Raw genomic sequence first — 23,092 nt, forward strand, 5'->3', positions numbered from 1 at the left:
TCCCTGCAGATCAGTATGACTTTTGAGTTCTCCAACTTAAACTCAAAGTAATAACAAGGCTTCCTCATTTGAGGTCCGCAGCTCACAAGTAAGACTGCAATCACACAAATTGAGGGGGATCTTCAGAGTAACTTACAGTGACGGCACATTTGCTGTTTTGTAGAGACATGCACTGCCAATAATAGAATGTTAATGCGCCTCCTAATTCTGAAAGTGATGAAACAGGATGTTGCTGATTCTTTGCATACTCTAGCCTCAAATAACATACATAGAAAGTCAAAGAAGTGCTAAAAACGCAAGGCGGTCTTATACAGACCGATGAGTAGCGTTGGGTTCACCCTGCAAGAGTTAAACGCTCAGTTCCCATTGGAATATATCATGTTTATACTCAGAATGCTCTGCGGCACTTCGGCTAAATAGAACAAACACTTGAGTAAATAAGTGATACATAAATCAGCGATAATCATTACTTCATTCTTAGGATATGTAATGCTCGGGTGGAGGCACACAGAACCCTGAAGTTAAATCAGACCTCAGAAGCTGTTCTGATGGCTTGTAGCTGTCCTCTGTCCTATGAAGTAATGTACGTAGCAGCCAAACTGTACTTTACATGAAAACGATGACTTTAACATAAAGACTGCTAGGTGAATTTTAAAGGTCTCCCTTTTGACCACGACTACTGCAATCAGGGTGCAATTATGGGATGGTTTTAGGGGGCTAAGCACCCCCGAGTTACCTCTGAGCCCTAAAGGAGCAAACATTTATCATGCGGGATGCCCTAAAACTGAACTGAGCATATACTGAAGTTCACGTTTTTGATTATTGTGTTGGAGACTATTTCTCACAAGAAAGAGGAGTCTGGTTGTCAATATTGACAAAATTTACTATCACAGGGTTATAGAAAAAAAAATCAGATAGCTGGTGGTGACATTATCTACCTCTAGACAACATCCTTGAGTTAGACTTTTTTTGCATTACCTGAAGTGAGTCACTATCTGCTCTCAACCATCTCTTCTTTGATTCATACAATAGGGGTATAACCACAATGTATTATTGACTGTAATTGAGTATTCCTTTCCTGAGTGCAAGTGTTTTGTTGCATTATGCAGATTAATACGGTGCTTGGTAAGATTATGTTTCTTCTACACTACTTATGGGTGGGGGCATCAATGATCTTAAACCTTAAGTACAACTTAAAATAGAGACTTTAAAAAGTTCCCAAAAATCCCACTCGCTCTGAAAAAAAATCACCTTAGAGGAAAATAATCTACTTATCTATTGCAAACTATATTGCTACCACAATGTCTATTAAAATAAGTGCAAACTAATACATTTCCTATATCATACAGCCCTGTGCTAGAGGAGTCATAAAGAAACTATTGTACAGAGCAGTGCAGCGAAAAGTTGTTCACAAGTCAGACATGTGCATGACTACTGTCATTACAATTCTGGGCAGGTGATCAGACTTGACCCCCACCAACCATGTCTGGCCCGCCAGCCGAGATCGTGTGCCAAGTGTCTGGTCCTGCCCGACTCCCCACTGACTGGTTAATGAAGGGCTTTGCTGGGAGTGGGTGGAGGTGGGTGGGATGGGGGGAGGGGCTACGTTCTGCGGCTTCAATTGCGGGCTGTGTTGGGCCAGCTGTTGATTCACAGCTCCTTCGCCACCACAACAAACAGAGGCCACACAGGGGCCGGCAGGCGGAGAAGAGCACGCAGTGTGGGACACTGGCAGGCAGCACTGGGCTTCCAATAAAGCCTGGGCGATCCATTTCTCTGCTGTCGCTACGGAAACCAAGCCATCTCTCTCTTGGCCCTGGTGTGAGGGGCTTCTGTCTGCATTCTTTTCTTCCTCTCTCCCCCTTTCTCGCCACATCCATCGCTCCCTTCTTTCCACCCCCCCTTGCTCTTTCTCCATTCTCTCGCTCCTGCTTTCCCTTTTCTATCTCCCTGTATTTGTCTCTCTCTCCATTCTTCCTCTCTTGTCCATTGTCTCTTACTCCCTACTTCTTCTCTCATCTGAAAGTTGCAACAAATAAAAAGACTACTCTGCCTCCCCCCGAACATGTGCACCAGCTAGGAAATAAACCCCTGTTCTCCGACTTCAGCCATGCTAGAAGTGGAAGGTGGTCAGTGAGTTCTTCTACAGGTTAGCTCTAGCTGTGCATTCCAGGCCAACAAGCAGAAAGAGTGGGACACAGTGATGAGGGGCCCCCTTCAAAAAAATCAGTCAGTAAACAAACCTATTAAAAACTGATAAGGCAATGCAAGGTCATACACCAGATGTTGGAAGTTTTCATCCAAGATGCCTAATAAGCCAGCACGACCCCAGTGGGAGTCAAACCTCTAACCCCAGTTAGTGCCATGGTTTCCCCATTGAGCTTTACAAGACGACTACCCTGGTCCTCCAGAGGCTGACTGCAGAGCTCAACTCACAAAGCAAGACCACTGCATTAAACCAGTGGAGGCTATTTGTCCTGCCTGAACAGAGGGGTCCATTCAGTGTGGCACAGCGTTGTGTAAACGTTAGCCTTACAAAGACAGGAATTAGTATTGCCCCGCAGAAGGCACTCTCATCTGCAACAGAGGGACCTGTTGTTACTAATATTGCACGAGGCTGCAAATAGACCTTGAAAAAAAAAAACCCCAAAAAAACAAACCTGCAACTTTGTGTCTTAAAAGACTCCCTTTCAAACAGTTTGCACAAAGATAGGATGCAAATCAATGAAAAGTAAGGGGATTTACAAGGTGTTTATTACAGTCAACCAGTTGATGTTGTTTCAACTATCTCCTGATTTCTAAAATGGGCCAAATGGGGTATACATCACAACTCTTGATCGTTGCCAGCTAGCCCAGTATACCCCTCTAGTCTTTAACCATCCCAAATCTGCTGTTTAAACGTGACACAACAACGCCATTGATGATTTCTGTTCCATCTCTGGTGGGCCATTTTTCTAACAAAGGAAAACGGAAACAACTCCCATTAATCTAGTTTTACCCATGAGCTATAATGTTATCAGAAGTCATAGTGAAGTGAGCATGACTCTCATCCCAAAACCACTGACAACAATTTCTCATCCACATGGGGGGGTTAAAGGAAAAGTGAAAACAACTACAACCGTGTAATGTTCTTACAGAAATGCATTCAAGTGCACTGATTTAAATAAGCATTTGTGGTGATTTAACTGCGTAAAAGTGCGACTTGAACACAACGCGACCACAGAGATAAAGGTAGATTTCAGATGCAAAAGGGGGAAAAAAATCCCAAACTCAAAAGTTTCAAAACCCATCCCGTTTGGCACTTTCTTTTTAGTCTACTTACCAAAGTACTCCTTTTTCATGTGCATCTCTAACTCCTTCTCTAGCTCCAAGGTGAGCGCCTCTAGCCGCCTTTCCGCCTGGCTGGGGCCACTTTCGCGGCAGGGGGTCACCTGGTAGGGCATTTTAAACCTCTGCCCGGGGGCAGGGGCTTTTGAAGACAACCCGTAGGCAAACGACGTTGACGACGACGGCGGCGGCGGCGGCGAACCCGCGGTCCCCTCCGCGCTCATCCCCGCCTGGGAGGACTGCTGCTGGGACTCGGCCATGGCCGGCAGCGCTTGGAGATGGACGCGGTTTTGGATGCCGTTGGACTCGCCGAACTCTGGCAGCAGCGTGTCCTCGTGCAGACCGGTCCCCAGCATCGAGGACCGGGGCGAGGGCAGCTGCAGGTCCGGGTAGGTGCTCATAGACCCCCTGGAGCTGCGGGAGCTCCTGGAGCTGTGACTGGAGATGCTCGAACGGGGGCTGACCACGCAGTTCACCGCCATGCCGGCTCTCCCGTTCCCGTCCTGGCTGCAGATGCTCGACCGGGGACTTGCCACTGGCACTCCGTGCACAAGTGCACCCTCCAGATCATGGCTGCCGACGGGCCCGTACCGCGAGTCGGAGTAGCTCGACCTTGGGCTGGTGGTGAAAGAGTATTGACTCGCTGTGCTCGACCTGGGACTGGTGTGCCTCTGGTCGTACCCCATGCTGATGCCACTGGTGCGGTTGCTGCTGGGCTTGCTGCAGCACTCGTAGCTGTTGAGGCTGGCCCTGGGACTGGAGTGCTTGCTGGTGTCGCTGGCTGTGCTTGCATAGCTGGAGCGGGGACTGAGCACACTGCTCCCCTCACAGTGAACCAAACTGGACCTGGGGCTCGAGTACTTGTCCTGTCCCGGCACCACCAAACTGGCACGCGGGCTGCTGACGCTCGACCTCGGGCTAACGTGCTTGCCTTGCTCCTGGGAGGACAAGGACGATGCCAGGCTGGACCGGGGACTCGTCGCGTGGTACCTGCCGTCGTGGCTGGTGCTGGTGGTGATGCACACGCTGTTGCACCTGTTGCCGGGTAAAGGCACCGATTTGTTGAGACCCACGCCGTCGAACGCGCTGCCGGTGCTGTACCGGTGCCCCTGCACCTCCAGAGAGTACCTCCTGTGCCTCTCGGATGCGCCGCTGTAACACGGCAAGGCCACCTCGGATTTGGTGCAACAGCCGTCCTCGTTGTACACGACCTCTCGCTGAGGGGCGCAGAAATCGGCAGGCACCGTTCGGCTGCCGTTCACGGGGCGCACGACGGCCGCGTTGTACACCGTGTTTCCCGACGTGTAGTTCTCGACAGTGTGATGCTGCCGGTGCGGCACGGACGTGCCATTCATCGGCTTACTTTTACGCTCGGCGACCGCCGGGGCAGAAAAATCCAAATCGGGGCTGATCACCAAGTCTCTCCTGGCGGTGTAGATCCCGTCTTTGTACGTCTCGTATAAGGAAAGGTCTTCCATCAGTTTGCCGGCGCGGAGTCCCAGATCCTCCTCGTAACGCTCCATGTTTCGCTTCCGAGGCGCGGGACAAGTTCGTGGAGTGCGAGCCGACTACGGAGCGGGAGACATTTGCAGTAAATGCATTTCACACGGAAATCAAAACAAAACCTTTTTTCCTTTTTTTGGGGGGGGGGAGGAGGAGGAGGTGGTGGAGGGGAGGGGGGGTGTTACGGTCGTGCCGCTCATTCGCCAAACCACCGACGGCGGTGGGAGATCGCCGTGTGGCGCATCGTGTCTTTCCTTTCCACACAAAAAAACAAACCCCCCCCCAAAAAAACAAAACAAAACAAAACCCCCCAAACTCTTTCTCTCACTTCTCGGCCGCGGGACACGTTTGTCAACTTCAGTTTTTGTTAAGTTGAAAGGTCTCTACAGTCAATGGCGCGCTGCGCGGAGGAATTTCCCCGGTGTTCGTTTTTTTTTTTCTCCAGATTTCTTCAGGGTAACTTTTTTTTAGGAGGAGGAGGTGGTGGTGGAGGCGGGGGGGAAGGATGGGGGGTGCAATCAAATCGGAGCGGAGGAGGTTATTGGGCGCATCGTAAATCGCCCTCCGAGTACAAGTCCGCGTCCGCCGCGCGTCTGTCGGAGGAAGAGGAAAAAAAAAAGAAAAAAAGAGAGGCGTATAAATGTCGATTTTGTTGTACGGGGGTGGAGGAGGAGGAGGTGGTGGTGGTGGTGGCGGCGGGACTGGTTTCTGTTGAAGGAATGCGAGGATGGAGACCGGGGCGGTGCTGCGCCTCTGTGGAATGTGGTTAATGCCGGAGCGAAACAATGACTGCGACCAACTCAGCAAGGGGGAGCCGGGTCTGAAAGAGAGGAGTCCCGGGACGGCCCGTCTGCTTTCAGCATTCAGCTCAGGCGGCCCGCAGCGGCACAAAGCACGGCTCACCTGGCATGCACCGCGCCACACCAGCCAACGCTTCACAGGATCTGCAATATATATATATATAGATATATATATATATATACACCTATATATAGATATATAACATACATTACAGATTTTTTTCTTCTTCTAGTGATTAGGCTTGACCGGATTCACTGTAGCAGAAGTTTAGACGTGGGAAGCCGGTGGCATTATTTCTTTATATTTTATACGTAGGACCGCCATTCTGTTCACCCTCGCCAATCATGTCGCTCCCTCGGTTCGTCTTTTGTCCCGTTGACGAGCGGTGGCTGTTTAACTAAGTGGAAGACCATCGCTGGTCGCAGGAGAGGCATTTTCTATAAACTTCTAAGCTTGTTAAAAAAATGAAACAATCACATTTGATACTGACAATTTATTCATCAACAAACTAGACAGCTCCTTATCGTCTGTTTATAATAAAAAGTAGTGATTAAAAACAAGTATGTTACACGTGTGCGTGCGCACACACGTAGTTAGTCAATTATGAAGCAGAGTCCCAGGAGATTTGGTTCCAAAACAAAAGCTGTTCAGAAAACGAGGTAGCAGCTGACATGACAGTGACATACCTGCCATGGAATGGATTAGTGCTGGTGGACCTGAGAGATCATTTCCACACTACATGTTGTGTACCCAACCATTTCCAAAGTAAGAGCCCCGTTAAACATATTTTCATAATAATTAATGTCCTAACTCGTTGAAACCTGGTCTGTGAAGATGTGCTTTCACAGCCAGGCAAAACGACAAGAATGCCCTGCAAAAAAAAAACAAAAAAAACAATTGTGTTGATCGCTTGTTGATAAAAACCATCTGGAGCTAACATCCAATTACACCTGCCTACATGCTGTTAATGAAACACCATCATGTGCATTTGGCCATATACAATGCAATTGTTAATTGGTCTCCCCATTACGACCATGCAGTAAAACGCCAAAAACATCTGGTTGTCATTGCTGATGGGTTATGTCTCCTCATTAATTGCCAACAACTGGAAGGTATGAAAGAGCTACAGCAACAAAGGCAGCAACTAACAGACTGTCTATCAGCCAACGCCCAATAAGTGAGCTTTGTGGCTTTTTTCCCCCATGGCCTTTACTTCTGAACCACTGCACAACCTCATCGAGATTATACTCCTTGGGCTCATAACCAAGCTCTTCCCTGGCCTTTGCCATGCTAAAGTAATGTGTCACACCAGTTTTATACACCTCTGTGCGTGTCAACAGCGGCTGGAAGTTATAGAGGGGGCCGACGAGGTGATGAACCATTTCAGTGAGAAATGCGAGGAAGTAAATGAGAGAGATGGGCAAACGCAGTTTGGGGAACGGATAGCCCAAGCCCTCCACCAGAGGCCTGAAGAATTCAAAGTTGTTGACGGGTCTGCCGTCTGAGATGAAGTAGGCCTGGCCAGCTGAGCGGTGCTCGTGCTCTGGGGTCAAGGCCTCCGCAGCCAGCTCATGTGCTGACACCAGGTTGTCGACATGAACAAACTCCACCAGGCTGCTGGGTTTTCCATAAACAAACCTGAAGATTCCCTTCTCTGTGTAGCTTACTATCCTGGGAAGATGCCTCTGCTCCCCAGGTCCATAGATGCCTGCTGGTCGCAGTGCACAGGTTCTCAACACCCCGGCGCCATTCTGTAGCACAGTACCGTTGGCTTTCATCACTGCCATCTCAGCCACGGACTTAGTTCTGGAGTAGTGGTCAGGGTGAAGATGAAGAGGTAGATAGGGGAGACTTTCGTCCCCATTCTCGATAACTTGGCCCCCGAAAACCACATTGAAGGTGCTGGTGTAAACCAGCCTGGAAACTCCCTTCTCCACACAGGCCTTTATAATATTCTCCGTGCCTTGAACATTCACCGCCTCGATTAGACGCCGGTTTAGCTGCTCTCTGCCGGACATGCCATATGAGGCAATGTGGAACACACAGTCGACATCTGAGACGGCCCTCTCAACCTGTGCATATTCACAGATATCCCCCTTCAGGAATACAATGCCCTCTGGCACGTCTCCAGGTGGAGGAGTCACATCAAACAGAACCATTTTGGCTCCTTTTTTACACAGCGAGCACGCCAGCCTGCAGAGAAGAAAAGACTGAGTTGGTGATGTGCCGAAACAGTAGCATCTCAAACATGGACGTAGAGCAGCAAATCAACATATTGCTCTCACTTCATTAATCAGGGCGCGTTAAGTCATTTTTATGGCAAACCTTGGAGGAACTACGGTTTGTTTCATATTCAAACAATGCTGGTAAAATTAGAGAAGACACGGTCATGAAACACAACCTTGAATTCCCTTTGAAAATGAACTTCTCATGAGGCTCTGTCGTCACAAAAAAAGCGCACTGCAGTTAAATGTTAAAATCCTGTATAATACCGCCCTCTCGTGGCAGAATATGGTTACGGCATCAACTACAACGCAGTCACATCGGCCTCCCACAGGTCTGCACTGTACATAACAATATTTCCTCAAAAAGCAAGAATAACGTAACGGTGCTTACCGGTAACCAAAATACCCACTTCCCCCGGTTACCAGATAGGTGTCTGTCCGCGCATTTCCCATTGTCGACGGATGAATCTGTTTTAAGACGAGCAACGAAATACGACGAATTATGCAGGAAAGCTTGGCTTTCAAAAACTTCGCAGATCGAACGTGAGAAGGAACTGAGATGGACTTAAGTAGCGCTATGTAAGCCCTTAAATCGTCGTATGCTCTAGTTTGGCTCAGCGTGCAATATCGTTAAAATACGCACGGTCTGTGCCAAGTAAGTGAGGAAAGCGAGGGGGGGGTCAGGCAAAGTTATACTTCCCTAATCTCTGTATCATTAAGCACGCTTTCTCTATGATAGCGCCAATTAGCAGGGGAGAAAACGTGCGAAACATTGGCCGGTTAACGGTGCCGTTCACTTCCTTGGGTGGAGCTATGCGTGTGAGGTCACACCGTGAGACGTTTGCGTACCTTCGGGAAATTTCCAAAGCTGGGGTGCTAGTCTAAAACGACCCCTTTTCAGTAAATCTAACATAATTGTGGTTTGGTTTGTCGCTGTAAATGTTATTACAACGAGTCAACGAACGAAACAAGTTTGTTAGGCACGATTGGATTTGTTTTAGAAATCGGGTGGCGCAAACTGAAGGCACATGACCTGGATGAATGAGAACATTCACAGACACAGTGCAAAGGTCATCACTTCATGCAAGAAAGGCCCATTTTTATTTTTGCTCTTCCAAGCCTAGATTCTCACTGTGCTTCGTTATGACTTGAAACTGACTTTTCAGTACTATATGTAATAGTTCGGCCATTAAATTTTACTTTCAGATCCAAAACAATCACTCCCCTCCAACACTTACTGCTCTATTTACAAGACACAAGACAAGACAAGAACACATCCCTAGATCAATCTGACCTGCGCTTATTCCAGTACCAGTTTACAAAAACAACTATGGTCAGAGATGGTTTTTTCACACATACACTAAAATCTGGAATGAGATCCCATATTAAATTAGAGCAATAACTTCTATTATACGCTTCAAATAGGCATATAAACACCATCACATGGAAGGCCACGCCTGCAACCACCGATTCAACTCACATACACCATCTTACCCCACTAAGGGCCCCCCCCCTCTGTTGTGTCTGAGTAGCTGTTTATATTCTGCTGTTGTTTTGTTTCTGTAATGTTTCCTGTTTTTTATTTTGTATTGTAATGTACTTCTGTCTTTTATGTGCTATAGAACAGTAACCTGCTGTAAACCGGGTTTAACTGAGTTTAAATGTAACGCATTTTAACATCTTTTAATATTTTCCTGAAGGAAAGTAAAGAAAGTAAAGCCCTGCTCACGTCGCTGCTGGCGTGCACTTCTAACTTTTTTGCATCTGTTATGGTATGCACTCTCATCTATGATTTGTGGCACTGTCTATTAACTTGTCACTGTCGTCAACATTGGTGATACCTGTAGCGCTCTTGCACCAATTACACTTGAAATGACATGCCTTCTTGTCTATGATGTGATTAATCTGTAGTGTGGGTTGGCACATGAACAGCCTACATTTGCCTGCCCATCTTCCTGGGTTCCGTTCTGGTTTGTGCACCTAATTTTGAACCATTCGGAGCATTTCAACCAAATATAAATTGGTTCAGAACCCTAAAAGTTGGTTCCCAGCTGGAACCGAAAATAGTAGGACCTGAAGTGGGAACCATGTGGGCGTGTCATATTCTGGGTTGGAAAGAGAGATGGAGAAGGCAACAAAGGAAAAGTCAAGTGAGATAGCGTCATAAAAAATAAGAGCGTGCAGTGATCTGTCCAATGCTTTGTGACGATTTGGTCATCATCTGAGTTTCAGGAAAAGGTAGAAAATAGCACAGGAATGAGTAAACTGTATGCCGAGCCAGTCGAAGAGTTGGTCAAAGCTGGATACACTCGGAACACAAGAACAATAATAAACTACAAAGTTCTTTTGGATGCAGGCACGACAAAAACTGTTTTCTGTGGGATGGGGTGCAAATTGATATAAATCACATTTTATGTCTTTATAAAGTCATAGTCAAGTCAGCGGCCCAGTGGCCCAGTGGTTGCCTCACAGCAAGAAGGTCCTGGGTTTGAGCCCCAGGCCGTCCCAGGTCCTTGCTGTGTGGCGTTTGTATGTTCTCCCCGTGTCTGTGTGGGTTTCCTCCGGGCCCTCCGGTTTCCTCCCACCATCAAAAAGACATGCATGTCTGTGCCCCTAACCAGGACAAATGAGAAAAGATAACTGGAGTTGGTCCCTGGGTACTGCACGATGGCTGCCCACTGCTCCTAGCTACACAGCTAGGATGGGTTAAATGCAGAGTAAATTTCATTTGTATTTATGTACAAAATGACTAAAGAGTATTCCATTCTATTCTATTCTATTGAAAATGTCATTTCATGAATTTAAATGCAAAATGCGCCAGTATTTTTAAAGAGATAAGTATATATATAAAAAAACTCCTTGCGGTGTGCGATTTCTACATAATTTTGATGGTGAGATTAAAATAAACAAACTACGTGCATTGTGCATCCTTGATTACAATGGATCACCTCAAAACAGGTGGAAATGCGGGCTGGTTCTCTAGATTGCACCAAGGTTCCGAGAATGTGGAACGGAACCGGTTCAAGAACCAGATCTAATTCTGACGCATCTTTTCTGGCTCTGTCCTGGTTTACACAAAATTTGGTGTGAAATAATCCAGTGGTTCTCCGGAGTCTATGAAAGGGTCATTCCTCCTGATCCAGAGCTGGCACTCTTGGGATGCTCAGAGTCAGCTTTAAGCTATACACCTGAGAAACAATCGGCATTGATGGTTGGCATGGTAGCTGCCAAGAAAATGGTCCTAACAGATTGGAAATCACCTCCACCCCCCCACCCCGCTTTCAGAAATTGCTCAAGGAAATGATCATAATCATACAGATGGAGAGAATACGTTTCCACAAATCTAAAGCACCCAATAGATTCCTGAGCATATGGGGTCCATTCATTGACTATCTAAAAGAAAAATAATTTTAATTACAGTCTGCAGTGATGCAACCCGGTACTCTTTACCTTTTATCTGTACTCTTGCGATACTTGTGTAATTTCTTGAAAACTGCTGTGAACCAGATTATATTATATACCGATATATGTCTGGCAGCTCCCCCCCTTTTTTCCTTTTTTTGTTTTTTTGTGTTTTTTTTTTTAATCTTGTGTTTGTCTTGAATATAAAACCTTAAAGCTGAAATAAAGAAAAAAAGAAACAGAGCTAATTTGGTGGGAAAGGAGTACGGGAGTCACTTTGTATAGAAGCATCTAAATGAGAAAGTGTAAGCCATAGTAAAGGCAAATAACACATGCGATGGCTTGATGGATTTGAAAACCAAAAAAAAAAGTTTTACAGTTCGAAACTCAATACAAGGTTTTCACAAAAATAAATAAACTAAAAAGTCAAGAGTGAGTGGAAGAAAGAAACAGGCACCACAAAACACGCCCTAAAAACGTCGCGGTAGTTCGATACTATTGGAAACTCAACTTTTTCCCATCCCTGGGAAGCAGTATGTGGTGTCGTTCACACGCACACTTCCGGTGAGGGTGAAGGGAATATTTCCGACAGGACACGAAGGCACCGCAAATTCCGCCCTCTTTAGTAGAACCGAACGTCATCCGACTTTTTTTTATTGCAAAATTAAATTTTAATGACACAAAAATACACAGAATTGTTTGCTTGCAACATAGCACTCCATAGCCTACAACGGATACAGCAAAATAAAAAAATAAAAAACACGTAACACCCGACTGCTTCGAGATCGCAAAAGCAGCCAAGAAGTAAAGGAAGTGAAGCGATTTCGCCTTCACAATAAAAGCACATAGGTTCAAATATTAGGTTTAGAAAAGGAGGACGCGGTGTCATGGTGAACTAGTGCTCCTTTCCAATTCCATTAACCTACTTTGCTTTGACGAAAACAAGAAACTAGTGTGCAGACGCGTGGTTGGTTTGTCAAAACTGTTCAAGTCGACACCAAGACGAGGTCAACAATCATTCCAGCCAAAACCAACATAGGACCAAGACTTTTGACAGGTAAGAACAACACCAAGACAAGGAGTGATTGAGACCAAGTTGGAGACCAACTATAATTCAGCTATAATTCTTTTAAACTGTAGCTATATCATAGTTAAATACGAGAACATTAATCAAAACGATATTAAAAATGAAGCCATAAGAGTCAAGTTTGGTGTTTACATTCACATGAGAGAAATGCCTGATGTAATTATCTTCACATAGTGGTTGTTTTAGGGATTTAATGATCAATTCTTCAGGGAAATCCTTAAATACAATTTGAATTTAATTCATAAAAGAACATTTGGTTGTGTGCACTGATGCCCGATACTTCATTGTGAAAGAACACATTCTGTAGAAGCAGGCCTTATTGTTATTGATGTACTGACAAACTTAAAAAGTCCATTTCAGGTTATAGGTGGGACATAGACGTCCCTGTTTGGCAAGCATGGCAAGGGCGAGGCCAGCCAGATCGAGTGATTAGCTGTTGTTTTTGCAGTAGCTCTGCATATAGAATAAGCTTTATAAAATGGTGTAAAAAGCAAAAGCAAAAGCAAACCATACACCTGACAACTTGGAAGGATGTCAGCTACTGAAGGAAGTCGTTATTTCACAAACCCGTTACTTGAAATCTCCCCATTAGATATAGAAATTCAGCGGTATAAGGCAGATGGGGTGGACTGATAAGAATTGCTGTAAGCAGTTTTGTGCCTGATGAAAAAACAAACAAACAAACATGCGATTGGGGTAATAGCAAGAGAGGGACGAGAAACAGAATTCGGTCAAAAGGGTATGTTGGTTCGCCTGTCGGCTGTCTGGTCTGATGTCGTCTGACCGCAGGAGCAGGAGAAGTGGGACGGGAAGCCCCTGTATCAGTTTGGATCTGGTTTCACTTTGAGACGTTTTCCTCCTCACCGAGTTTTACATAACGTTTTTTTTTCACGCGAGCTTCCTCGTTTTAATGTTTGTCCTCCTTCATGTTGAGGCATGCATTTCTTCCTTTCGTTTCCCTTACTGGGTGGATGAGCATTTTAAACCAGCTGCAGCCTTCGCTTCGTAGGTCAGGAGGTACGTGTGAACACCGTCGGCCGTGCAGGTTTACCATGATCTCTCAGACACGCCCGCGCTTTTTTTTTTTTTTGCAAGGAAATCCAGATTTGGACCCAAAACGGGCAAAACTGCGTTTTCCATTCAAAAGAGTTGTGTTGTGACGTAATCGACGGTTGACGAATAACTTGATGTGACCGATTAGATTTTGACTTTGAGGCAAAGTTTGACCACGGCGACAACCTCGTATGCTCGTGCGCAGATCTGCTCGTCATAGAGCGGCGGCATTCATTCGTTTTTTTGTTTTTTTACCGATTTTATTTCTATCGCTTATTTCATTTCGGATTGGTTCGCCTGTGCGGTCGGGCCAACCACGTCCGCATATATCTAAATGACGTCAATAAAGTAACGTAAATGCTGCGCAACCTCATTTAGAGTGAAGACATGGCCCAGTTGGAAATAAATGCAGCTTAATCCGTGAGTGTACAGAATATGACAAACATCAGTTTCTGAACAGGGAATGTGTGGTCCTATACTACCATGTTGATTTTAGCTGGTGAATCTACTTTATTGATGGGGGAGATGTGGGCATCTCGAGTACTTCTTTTTTGCCTTTGGGTAGATGAGATGAAAACTAGAGAGAGAGAGAGAGAGAGAGAGAGAGAGAGAGAGAGAGAGAGAGAGAGAGAGAGAGAGAGAGAGAGAGAGAGAGAGAGAGAGAGAGAGAGAGAGAGAGAGAGAGAGAGAGAGAGAGAGAGAGAGAGAGATCAAACAGTTAAAAAGTAATCTTTACTTCATGCAATTCCTCCTGCAGGACAAGATGAATTTGGAGGAGTACTTCAGAAGGATCAATTTCAATAGTCCATATGAGACACCGGACCTGGCCACACTTAAATTGATCCACAGACATCACGTGATGGCAATCCCCTTTGAAAACCTCAGCATCCACTGTGGAGAGAGGATCACCATGGACCTTGAGTGTATTTTCAACAAGATTGTCAGGAGCAATCGTGGGGGTTGGTGCTGTGAGAACAACTTTTTGTTCGCCTGGGTGTTGAAGGAACTGGGCTACAACCCCGTAACTCTGGGCTCCAGAGTTTTCAACAGCATCATCCATGATTTCAACCCCACAGACTCCCATCTCATCAACAAAGTCGTCATTGAGGGGAATACATACATTGCAGATGTGAGCTTTGGAGTTTCTTGCCAACTTTGGGAGCCCCTAGAGCTTGTCTCTGGGAAGAACCAGGCGCAGGCCGTTGGTGTCTTTCGCCTAATAGAAAATGGTGAGGACTGGATCTTGGAGAAGACAGGCCGTAAGCCAGTGATTCTGAATCCAGATTTTGCTAACTCAAGTCTCATAGAGAAGAAGCAAACAAAGGCGATCTACTGCTTCAGCTTGGTGCCTCGTGGGATTGACCACTTCCTTGAGACAAGCCACAAACTTCAGACAGATCCAACTTCACTCTTCACCAATAAGTCTATCTGCTCTCTTCAAACAGCCTCTGGATTCCGAGCCCTCATTGGTTGGACCTACAGTGAGGTCACCTTTAAACCTGAAGAGGGTGTTGATCTTTTGGAGATGAGGGACATACCAGATAATGAACTGGAGCAAACTCTGAGGGAAAAGTTCCGTGTAAAGTTGGTGAACAAGCTGGTGGCCATAAACAACAAAGCTAGCTACACTTTATAACTCCAAAGTTTATTGATCTAATTGTACTGTAACAATGAAGTCATTCATGGGGATTTTATGACTGACAGTGTCCAGCAGCTTTTGAAAAATAATGATATATGTTTAAAGGCATATTGAGGATGCAAAGGATTCCCGAATTTGTAAGTCAATATACCAAAAACGGGTTGTATGATGCTGCAATTGTGTAATAGTCCAAATCATATTAAATCAACTGCCCTTTGAACACATGGTGCTGTTTTACATGTATCTCTCATTATGTTGGACCTGCTATTTTTTTATGTCAAGTAGGGATGGGGGTGACACGGTGGCGCAGTGGTTAGCACGGTCGCCTCACAGTAAGAAGGTCCTGGGTTTGAGCCCCGGGGTAGTCCAACCTTGGGGGTCGTGCTGGGTCGTCCTCTGTGTGGAGTGTGCATGTTCTCCTCATGTCTGCGTGGGTTTCCTCTGGGGGCTCTGGTTTCCTCCCACAGTCCAAAGACATGCAGGTCAGGTGAATCGGTCGTACTAAATTGTCCCTAGGTATGAATGTGTGTGGGTGTGTGTGTATGTCGGCCCTGTGTGATGGCCTGGCGGCCTGTCCAGGGTGTCTCCCTGCCTGCCACCTAATGACTGCTGGGATAGGCTGCGGTATCCCCGTGACCCTGAGAGCAGGATAAGCAGTTAAGATGGGTTTTGAGCAGAGGAGACGGGATTTTCAAGGACCCACATGATGTCGGAAATCAGGATAACTAGAAGTGGGATGGCAGTCATTGATTGTATCTCAAAGCATCAGAGGGATAGAGCCCTTAAGATCAAGGTAGTTAGAAGGTATCTCTTTGTGACTTGCTTCTCACTCGGATTAAAAGCAAAGAAGAAGGGGGTGATAACAGTAATTCTGTGTTTGACTTTTGAAGGGGAGTTGCCTACCTTTATTATGCGAGTTACAGGGTGAGACCATATGAGTGAGCTCCTCTCAGATGATTTTGCTGTCAAGAATGTGGACATGTTGCTGCAGTATGTAGTGGAGTCAGAGATGTGGGACATGTGGGGAGAATATCTGCAATATTGAAGATTGTAAAGTTGAGAAAGCACAAGCAAAGTGCCTGCACTGCAAGGGAAATCATGATACGGGGTCAGCACAGTGTCCAAAAAGAATTAAGAAAGAGAACATGAATAAGATGTGAGCAGAAAAGGGATTGTCGTACGCCGAAGCTGTTAAGAGAATGGAGAGAAATGACGAGATGTTGGAAGTGCAAAAAGAACCAGAGCAGAAAAGGAATGGAGCAGACCAGAATATCAGCATGGAGAAGGAAAGATTTTTGGCATTCATTGCCATGGTCATACATTGCACTGCTGAAATAAAGGGAAGTTGGAAAGAATAAAGATGGTGCTTGATGCTGCCAGGAGATATTTGAATGTTTTTGTCATATCTGGAGAAGATCTAGATGTTACACTGTAGGAATGATTTGCATCAACTCAGGCTGGGTCTGGGTTATAGACTGGACAATGTCTTGAATGAGATCACTTTGCGTGTACAATGTAAATAATCATTACTTCTGGTTCAGTTCTACAGGGCTATCTGGTCTCACTGGGTGGCATGGTGGCCCAGTGGTTAGCACTGTTGCTTCACAGCAAGAAGATCCTGGGTTCGAACCCCAGGCTGTCCCAGGTCCTTTCTGTGTGCAGTTGGCATGTTCTCCCCGTGTCTGTGTGAGAGTTTCCTCCGGGTGCTCCGGTTTCCTCCCAACATCAAAAAGATATGCATGTTAGGGTTAATACTCCTGTCTGTGCCCCTGACCAAGGCAATGGAAAGAAGAACTGGAGTTGATCCCTGGGCACTGCAGCTGCCCACTGCTCCTATACAACAGAATGGGTTAAATGCAGAGAACAAATTCGTTGTAAGAATACAATGACACAAGATAGATAGATAGATAGATAGATAGATAGATAGATAGATAGATAGATAGATAGATAGATAGATAGATAGATAGATTATTTTATTAGCTGCACAACCAAGGCCGGTGGAATTTGTTTTTGGTACACTTTACACTCTGCAACACAATACATACATGGACAACAACAGACACTCCACATATTATCACGAACAGTACAGTTACACAATAACAGAAATAAACATATCAGGCATAACAGGTGGTATTTATGCCAATGGTGTGTGAGGAGGGGGGAGGAATTCAGAGTCCTTATGGCTAGGGGGAAAAACTGTTTGCAAAGCGTTCAGTCTTAGTTAACAGTGACCTGTAGCGCCTCCCTGAGGGAAGGAGCTGGAAGAGGTGATGAGCAGGATGTGAGGGGTATTCTATAATGGGTATTCTGTTTAGTTACTGCACTGTACTGAGCTGCACGAAGAATACCATGTAAAATTCCTAGCGTATGTAATGTACCTTGGCGAATAAAGGTGACTGATTCTGTGAATTCTTCATCTCAGTAGACGGCAGTAATTCGCCATTTCGGATGCCGACAGTCAATAAAAGCTAACAAGAAGAAGAACCAACAGCCGGCGGGAGGCGATATTATGAACCCTACATAGCCCTCGCCAAAATCCCGTACCCTGTCCCAAATCTCGCGAACGGACGCCGGATTTCCGCTGCGTTGCTAAGGAAACAATCAACTATCAACTCGGTGCGAAGCAAAGCTAACGTTAGCTACCTTCAATTTTGTAATTTTGTATTTTTCGCAATTTTGGACAGCTGGTTGCTTTTGTAATTTTGGACTGCTGGCTGTCAACAACAGAACGGAGGTAAGTAACGTTAGTTGTCTGAAAATGAACATATATCTAATAAATAGACTTTCTCACATTTAAGAAAGCTGATCAGTAAGTTGTTACCTGTGTATAAATGTAAAAGTCATATTACTACAATATAGGAGCTCGTTTTGTTTGTAGTCATGATAAGGGGTGAAGTATCCTATGCTCAAACGTGGAGCAAGCAAAGATTGAGTTAAAAACGTTAATGTTGATTGTGGATAACTTAGACAGGTTAAATTGTGGGTGTACAGCGTTTCCTTGATGAGCGCTAACCCCATAACAACATATTTTCGCGTTGCTACGGTGGCGCACACGTGACAAAGCCAGAAACGGGATTTTGGCGAGGCCTATGTAGGGTTCATAATATCGCCGGCGGGAGGAGTCATGACGAAAGCACGGGACGGTCTCGTAAGGGCGGTGCTGCCGCTGGGAGCCGGAAACGGAGAGCGAGATTTGAAACGAGAACGAGGACAGGGGAGGGTTTGAAAATAAGAGGAGCAATACATCAAATTGCTTAAGTGATTCTGCCCAGTCGTTGGGAACGGCGAAGTATCTTGTTGGAATGGTAGCCGTGACAAAAGAAGACGGGCTTTTCTGTGACCCACGGGAGGTCGGCAAGTTTGTAGGGAGAAAACTTGGAGATGTGCGATCGATCAGGATAACCAGAAGTGGGATGGTTGTCACTGGTTATATATCAACGCGTCAGAGAGATAAAGCCCTTAAGATCGAGATATTTAGAGGTGTGTGTGATTTGCTTCCCACTCGAATTAAAATCAAAGAAAACTGGGTGATAAGTGGCGTGCCACTATCAGTATAGGCCAAGTCATTTCGGGATGTTGCAGGGGTGTGTGGGGGTGTGTGTGTGTGGGGGGCAAGAAGTGACTAGATTCCGAGAAGGGAAGAAGGAAGACAGCAGTTCTGTGTGATTGACCTTTGAAGAGGAATTGCCGGGAAGAGTGTACCTTGATTATGTGAGCTACATAGCGTGAAGCCTTATGAAAGAGCTCCTCTTATGTTTTTGCTATCAATATGGACACGTTGCTGCAGTATGTAATGTCGTCAGAAGATGTGGGGAGGACAACCGCAACGTAGAAAAGTGTAAAGTGGAGAAAACGCAAGCGAAGTGCCTTCGCTACAACCCTGATGTGGGGGTCAGCACAGGGTCCAAAACGAATTAAGGAATAGAAAGTGAATAAAGTGAGAGCAGAAACGGGATTGTCGTATGCTGAAGCTGCTTAGGGAACGGATGAAAAAACAATGAGAATGATGTAAGACAAGAAGCTAAGGAGGATAAATCAATTAAAAAAAAGTATGCCGAGTTTTTCTTTTGTGAGGACCAGATACAGTTTTTGGCCTTTTGGCAATGCTAATTTGACTACTGCTGGAGTAGGAAGAGAATCCAAGAGAGTTGGCATAATTGTTGAGGCAGCAAGGGCATTTCTGGGTGTTGTAGGCGTTTCTGGAGGAGGTGTGTAGCAGCTGCTGGGAGAGGCATGTAGTCCCTCTCAGAAACCTGTGAAATAATTAGTTTAATTGAGAAGATAGGATTTTTTTAAAGTACATATAGCCGTTTTGAGCCACTTTCCATTCCAGTTGATGGCGGTAATGCACCACATCGTTGCTTGCCAGCCGCCAATAAACCCCGAGGAAGAAGAAGCAGACTAACAACCAGAGCCTACAGCCGCCGGGGGAAGAGACAGCGATGAATTCCCTGGAGCAGGCCGAAGGTAACCGCGTTGGCAGGCGAAGTATCTCGTTTTACACACTGCGTCTGGTTCAGTTTATTCGCTTCAGAGTAAAGCCTCATTCATTAAGATACTCTGGTTTCCTGTACGAGGTACGAGCCGTTTCTTATGCTTGTGCCCATTAGCGTGTTAGCCGAGACTGCGAGGCTAACCCCTTGACCCAGATACACACGGGACTAACCTTAGCTTCCCCCGGTAGGTTTGAACAGCAGCTGTCATCGAGGTGGGCTACTGGTCCAAGGTGCTTTACCTTATCGGTCGTCTAAAAATAGTTTCGGATCCACACGTCCGCTGAAGTTAGTCGCTCCCTTGCTCGCGTCAGGTTCCTCGGCAGCCGTAACGACCCAACGTAGCTGTCTGTCCGTTCACTTTGGATGAGTCCCAAAGTGAACAGGTGTAAAAGTCAGCCAGCATACCTTTGGTATGTCGTGCATCCTCACTACGTAGAGGCAGGAACCCTTTGATACTGCGTTTATCCCCGTTTTATGTCTGCTATGCTCTCTGGTGCCCTTAAAGTTGTTTTTGCACCCTATCGGTAACATGTGGTCTCCTATTACTTGGTTCTATCGGTAACTAGTGGTAAGAAGGCAAATTTGCATTTTAACATTGTGCAGTAATATTTGTCAGATTGGAAAAATGGTACTTACGTGTCCCTTTTTGTCAGACTTAAAGGCCTTTGAGAGAAGACTGACAGAGTATGTCTCCTGTTTGCAACCTGCAACAGGTCGGTGGCGAAGTAAGTAACTCACCAAAACAGACACCATAACCACTTCATTTACAAGACAGCATGACTACAGAAATCTCTCCAACTGATAGATACTTATACAGAGGTACACGGACGAGTACAGTACATACTATCTCAGGTGCTAATGACTAGAATAAGCACAGTGCATGATGTAAACATCGCACCATAAATTGATTGATCGCTTTCAATTTGTTATGACAAGGAGCAACGTGCAATATGTGATTTGATTGATATTGATAGTTGTGATATGCTATTTAGTGGCTCATCAAAATGCCTTGAGTGCCAACATTTTATAAATTAGCGGGCCGAGGACCTAAACTCTTGATCTGAACAATGTTATGGACATTTCAATAATGCTGTCCAGGTCCAGTCATGTCTGTACCATTTAAGACCGTATTTATGCAGGCTTTCTTCCAACCCAACAAAAGCGCTGGCCAATTTTCACAAATCACTTCCCTCTTCTCCGGCTAAAATTGTGGTATTTCAGGACATAAAGTGGTATAGTGTTGGGTTGGAGTGAAAATCTGTGTAAACATGGTCCTTGATGAAACATATCTGCAGACCCCTACTGTATTCAATGTGTTCCTCTTTAACTCATTATCATACCCACAACCTAAGGATACCCAGATTTCACAAGCTGGAACCTGAGAATGCAGACTGACATACCAGTAAGGTTGACAGTTGAGAGGCTAAGTAAGATTGACAGTATTTTGTCGATGTACTTCCTCTATGCATTTCTATTTCCTTGGAACCACTTTTATCTTGGCATGTGCACATGCACTGCTCAGTGTACCATGCCTTGGGCTGAATATACTTTAAATTATAAGCTTGAAAGGATTTGATAGTTCTGTTACATAGACTTCATTGTTGGTGCTTTGGAGTGGCATATTTAGCAAAGCCAGAGGTCACAAGGACAGTGTAAAGTAGTGCCAACAAATGCAAAATATGTGCACATTCTTTTTATGAAAACAATGACTTGTTGATGTTGATATACAGTTTCTCATTCTGATCTTGTTTCAGTGATTCTGATAGTGGTGTCTGTCTGTACAGCCACTGGAGCCTGGAAGTGGTTGATAGATCCTGACACACAGAAGGTACTAGTAATTTTATTTTTTTTTTTTTGTCATGAATGTGTTTGATGATAGGTGTGACATGTCTTGTGGCACCTGTTTTATGGCCTAAGCATGAATTTGTTTTGTCATATTTTTACAGTGTTTACTAGCTGTTGTCAACTAAACCTACTACTACTACTACTACCACTACTACTACTACTACTTTCGGCTGCTCCCGTTAGGGGTCACCACAGCGGATCATCCGGAACTAAACCTACAATAAAGCCAATTTATCTTGTTAAAAGAGAAATTGTATTGACTGATTTGACTGATTGATTCTGAATGCATTGATTTGATATTGCCTTATTTTTGCTATTTTTCTTAAAATGCAGGTGTCATTTTTGTCATCACTGTGGAATCATCCGTTCTTCACAATCAGCTGTATAACTCTAATCGCCCTGTTCTTCGCTGGAATACACAAACGAGTCGTTGCGCCATCAATGTATCCTTTTATGTATTACTTAGTTCAAGTGAATCTACATGTGCACACGCTGTCTGTTAGGCTACTGCTGTTGCAGCAGTGGCATCCATCTTTCAGTTTTCCAGTATGAGAAGCCCAATCTCAATGTCCGCACTCATGGGCTCAAAGACTTGGGTGTGTGTTCTTGATAAGTCTGCAAGGCCTTAGGGCTGTCCTAAGGTAAAATCCCCAAGTGCATGAATGCTCGCTTGTGGACTTTTGAACCATTACTTAACACTTTCCATAAGTCTGCAATCGTGCAGACTTTGCTTGAGGGAATAACCCACAATCCATTGCGTTGTGATGTTTTAAAATGGGGATAACCATCTAGTCAATGGAGATGGTTTCCTACCTCATCTGGAATTATTTGCATGATATGATATCTTGGTTACAACTTTGACCTTTTCCCCTTCAGTATTGCTGCTCGATGTCGGACAGTTTTAGCAGAATACAATATGTCCTGTGATGATGTAAGTAAAGAACTTCTAATTTTTTAGCTATTGCGGTTCTCAGCCTGTTCTGTTTGTTTTTGGTACAACCCTTTTATTGTACCTGGAAAACCCTTGTATTGTAACTCTTGTTTTGTCTTTTTTGTCTTTTTTTTTTTTTACAGACGGGGAAGCTTATTCTCAAACCACGACCAAACATTCAATAACCAGACAATTGTGGGTTGAGGGTCAGGGAATTTGTGTTCTTAAACTTGCTATGTTTATTGCCACTGATCAATCTCTGAGATCTTTAGAGGTAATTAAAAAAAAAAAGAAAAAAAAAGAGAGAGATGGAAGGACAAGCAGTACAGCAATGAGGCAGGTTTTGTCTTTGAAATTGAAATCTGCCCAGAGGAATGAAGAAATGAACAGAAAATAAGTCTGTTAATGTCACTCTTGAAGCTGTTCACTAACATATATATTTTACTCATTTGTCATGAGTCCATATGTGTTTATTTCTGTTGTGCATGTCTTTTAGATAAATCTTTATATTTTTAAACTGTTATTTACAAAATTAATACTGACGTTCCTTTCAGACTGCTCCCCCTGTATTGCATATAATCTCAGACCTAAGCTGTTATTTACCATAAAGAATTAAAATGTGTTTTTCCACAACGTTTGTATTGGTGTGATAAATAGGATTGGGGTTAGATGGATGTGTGCGTTTCAGTAAACTTGGTTTCCACACAGAGCCAGAGATGTGTACATTCTCCCGTCAGTGTGCAGAGAGCGCTTTTGCGTCTTTTGCGACAGCTTCTGCTTTTC

At 44.9% G+C, this 23,092-nt stretch overlaps 4 protein-coding genes across 7 annotated transcripts in view; 2 read left to right on the plus strand and 2 right to left on the minus strand.

The window, feature by feature from the left end:
• Positions 1-4,869, minus strand: part of wtip (WT1 interacting protein) — a 45,320-nt gene extending 40,451 nt beyond the window's left edge. Inside the window, exon 1 of the mRNA XM_056279114.1 lies at positions 3,323-4,869. Coding sequence (XP_056135089.1) covers positions 3,323-4,850 — 1,528 coding nt within the window. The 5' untranslated portion in view covers positions 4,851-4,869. The remainder of the gene's footprint in view (positions 1-3,322) is intronic.
• Positions 4,870-6,722: 1,853 nt separating this feature from the next.
• sdr42e1 (short chain dehydrogenase/reductase family 42E, member 1) lies at positions 6,723-8,309 on the minus strand. The gene is made up of 2 exons (XM_056279373.1): positions 8,280-8,309; positions 6,723-7,841 (listed from the first exon to the last, which is right to left on the minus strand). The coding sequence occupies exons 1-2, from the start codon at positions 8,307-8,309 to the stop codon at positions 6,723-6,725; spliced, it is 1,149 nt and encodes a 382-aa protein (XP_056135348.1).
• A 3,830-nt stretch (positions 8,310-12,139) lies between these two features.
• On the plus strand, positions 12,140-15,251 carry LOC130111622 (arylamine N-acetyltransferase, pineal gland isozyme NAT-10-like). 4 transcript variants are annotated; one of them, XM_056278860.1, is made up of 2 exons: positions 12,140-12,315; positions 14,156-15,251. In XM_056278860.1, exon 2 carries the CDS (start codon positions 14,162-14,164, stop codon positions 15,032-15,034), a length of 873 nt encoding a protein of 290 aa, XP_056134835.1. In that variant the 5' UTR covers positions 12,140-12,315; positions 14,156-14,161; the 3' UTR covers positions 15,035-15,251. The 4 variants fall into 4 exon arrangements, with proteins under 4 accessions (XP_056134835.1, XP_056134837.1, XP_056134836.1 ...); XM_056278862.1 differs by lacking the exon at positions 12,140-12,315 and adding an exon at positions 13,099-13,362; XM_056278861.1 differs by lacking the exon at positions 12,140-12,315 and adding an exon at positions 13,629-13,818.
• Positions 15,252-18,687: 3,436 nt separating this feature from the next.
• On the plus strand, positions 18,688-22,934 carry cnep1r1 (CTD nuclear envelope phosphatase 1 regulatory subunit 1). The gene is made up of 6 exons (XM_056278932.1): positions 18,688-19,504; positions 20,187-20,258; positions 21,288-21,361; positions 21,712-21,821; positions 22,255-22,309; positions 22,453-22,934. The coding sequence occupies exons 1-6, from the start codon at positions 19,480-19,482 to the stop codon at positions 22,492-22,494; spliced, it is 378 nt and encodes a 125-aa protein (XP_056134907.1). The 5' UTR covers positions 18,688-19,479; the 3' UTR covers positions 22,495-22,934.
• Positions 22,935-23,092: the final 158 nt, after the last annotated feature.

Source organism: Lampris incognitus, chromosome 4 (assembly GCF_029633865.1).
Source record: "Lampris incognitus isolate fLamInc1 chromosome 4, fLamInc1.hap2, whole genome shotgun sequence".
Taxonomy (NCBI): Eukaryota; Metazoa; Chordata; class Actinopteri; order Lampriformes; family Lampridae; genus Lampris; species Lampris incognitus.

Excerpts from the sequence above, each read along its gene's own strand:
- sdr42e1 (XM_056279373.1), bottom strand. The coding sequence starts at position 8,309 with ATGGGAAATGCGCGGACAGACACCTATCTG. Across the intron at positions 7,842-8,279 it reads CGCGGACAGACACCTATCTG|TCTTTTCTTCTCTGCAGGCT; the intron begins GTAACCGGGGGA and ends TCACCAACTCAG.
- cnep1r1 (XM_056278932.1), top strand. The coding sequence starts at position 19,480 with ATGAATTCCCTGGAGCAGGCCGAAG. Across the intron at positions 20,259-21,287 it reads TGCAACAGGTCGGTGGCGAA|TGATTCTGATAGTGGTGTCT; the intron begins GTAAGTAACTCA and ends ATCTTGTTTCAG. Across the intron at positions 21,362-21,711 it reads TAGATCCTGACACACAGAAG|GTGTCATTTTTGTCATCACT; the intron begins GTACTAGTAATT and ends CTTAAAATGCAG.
- LOC130111622 (XM_056278860.1), top strand. The coding sequence starts at position 14,162 with ATGAATTTGGAGGAGTACTTCAGAAGGATCAATTTCAATAGTCCATAT.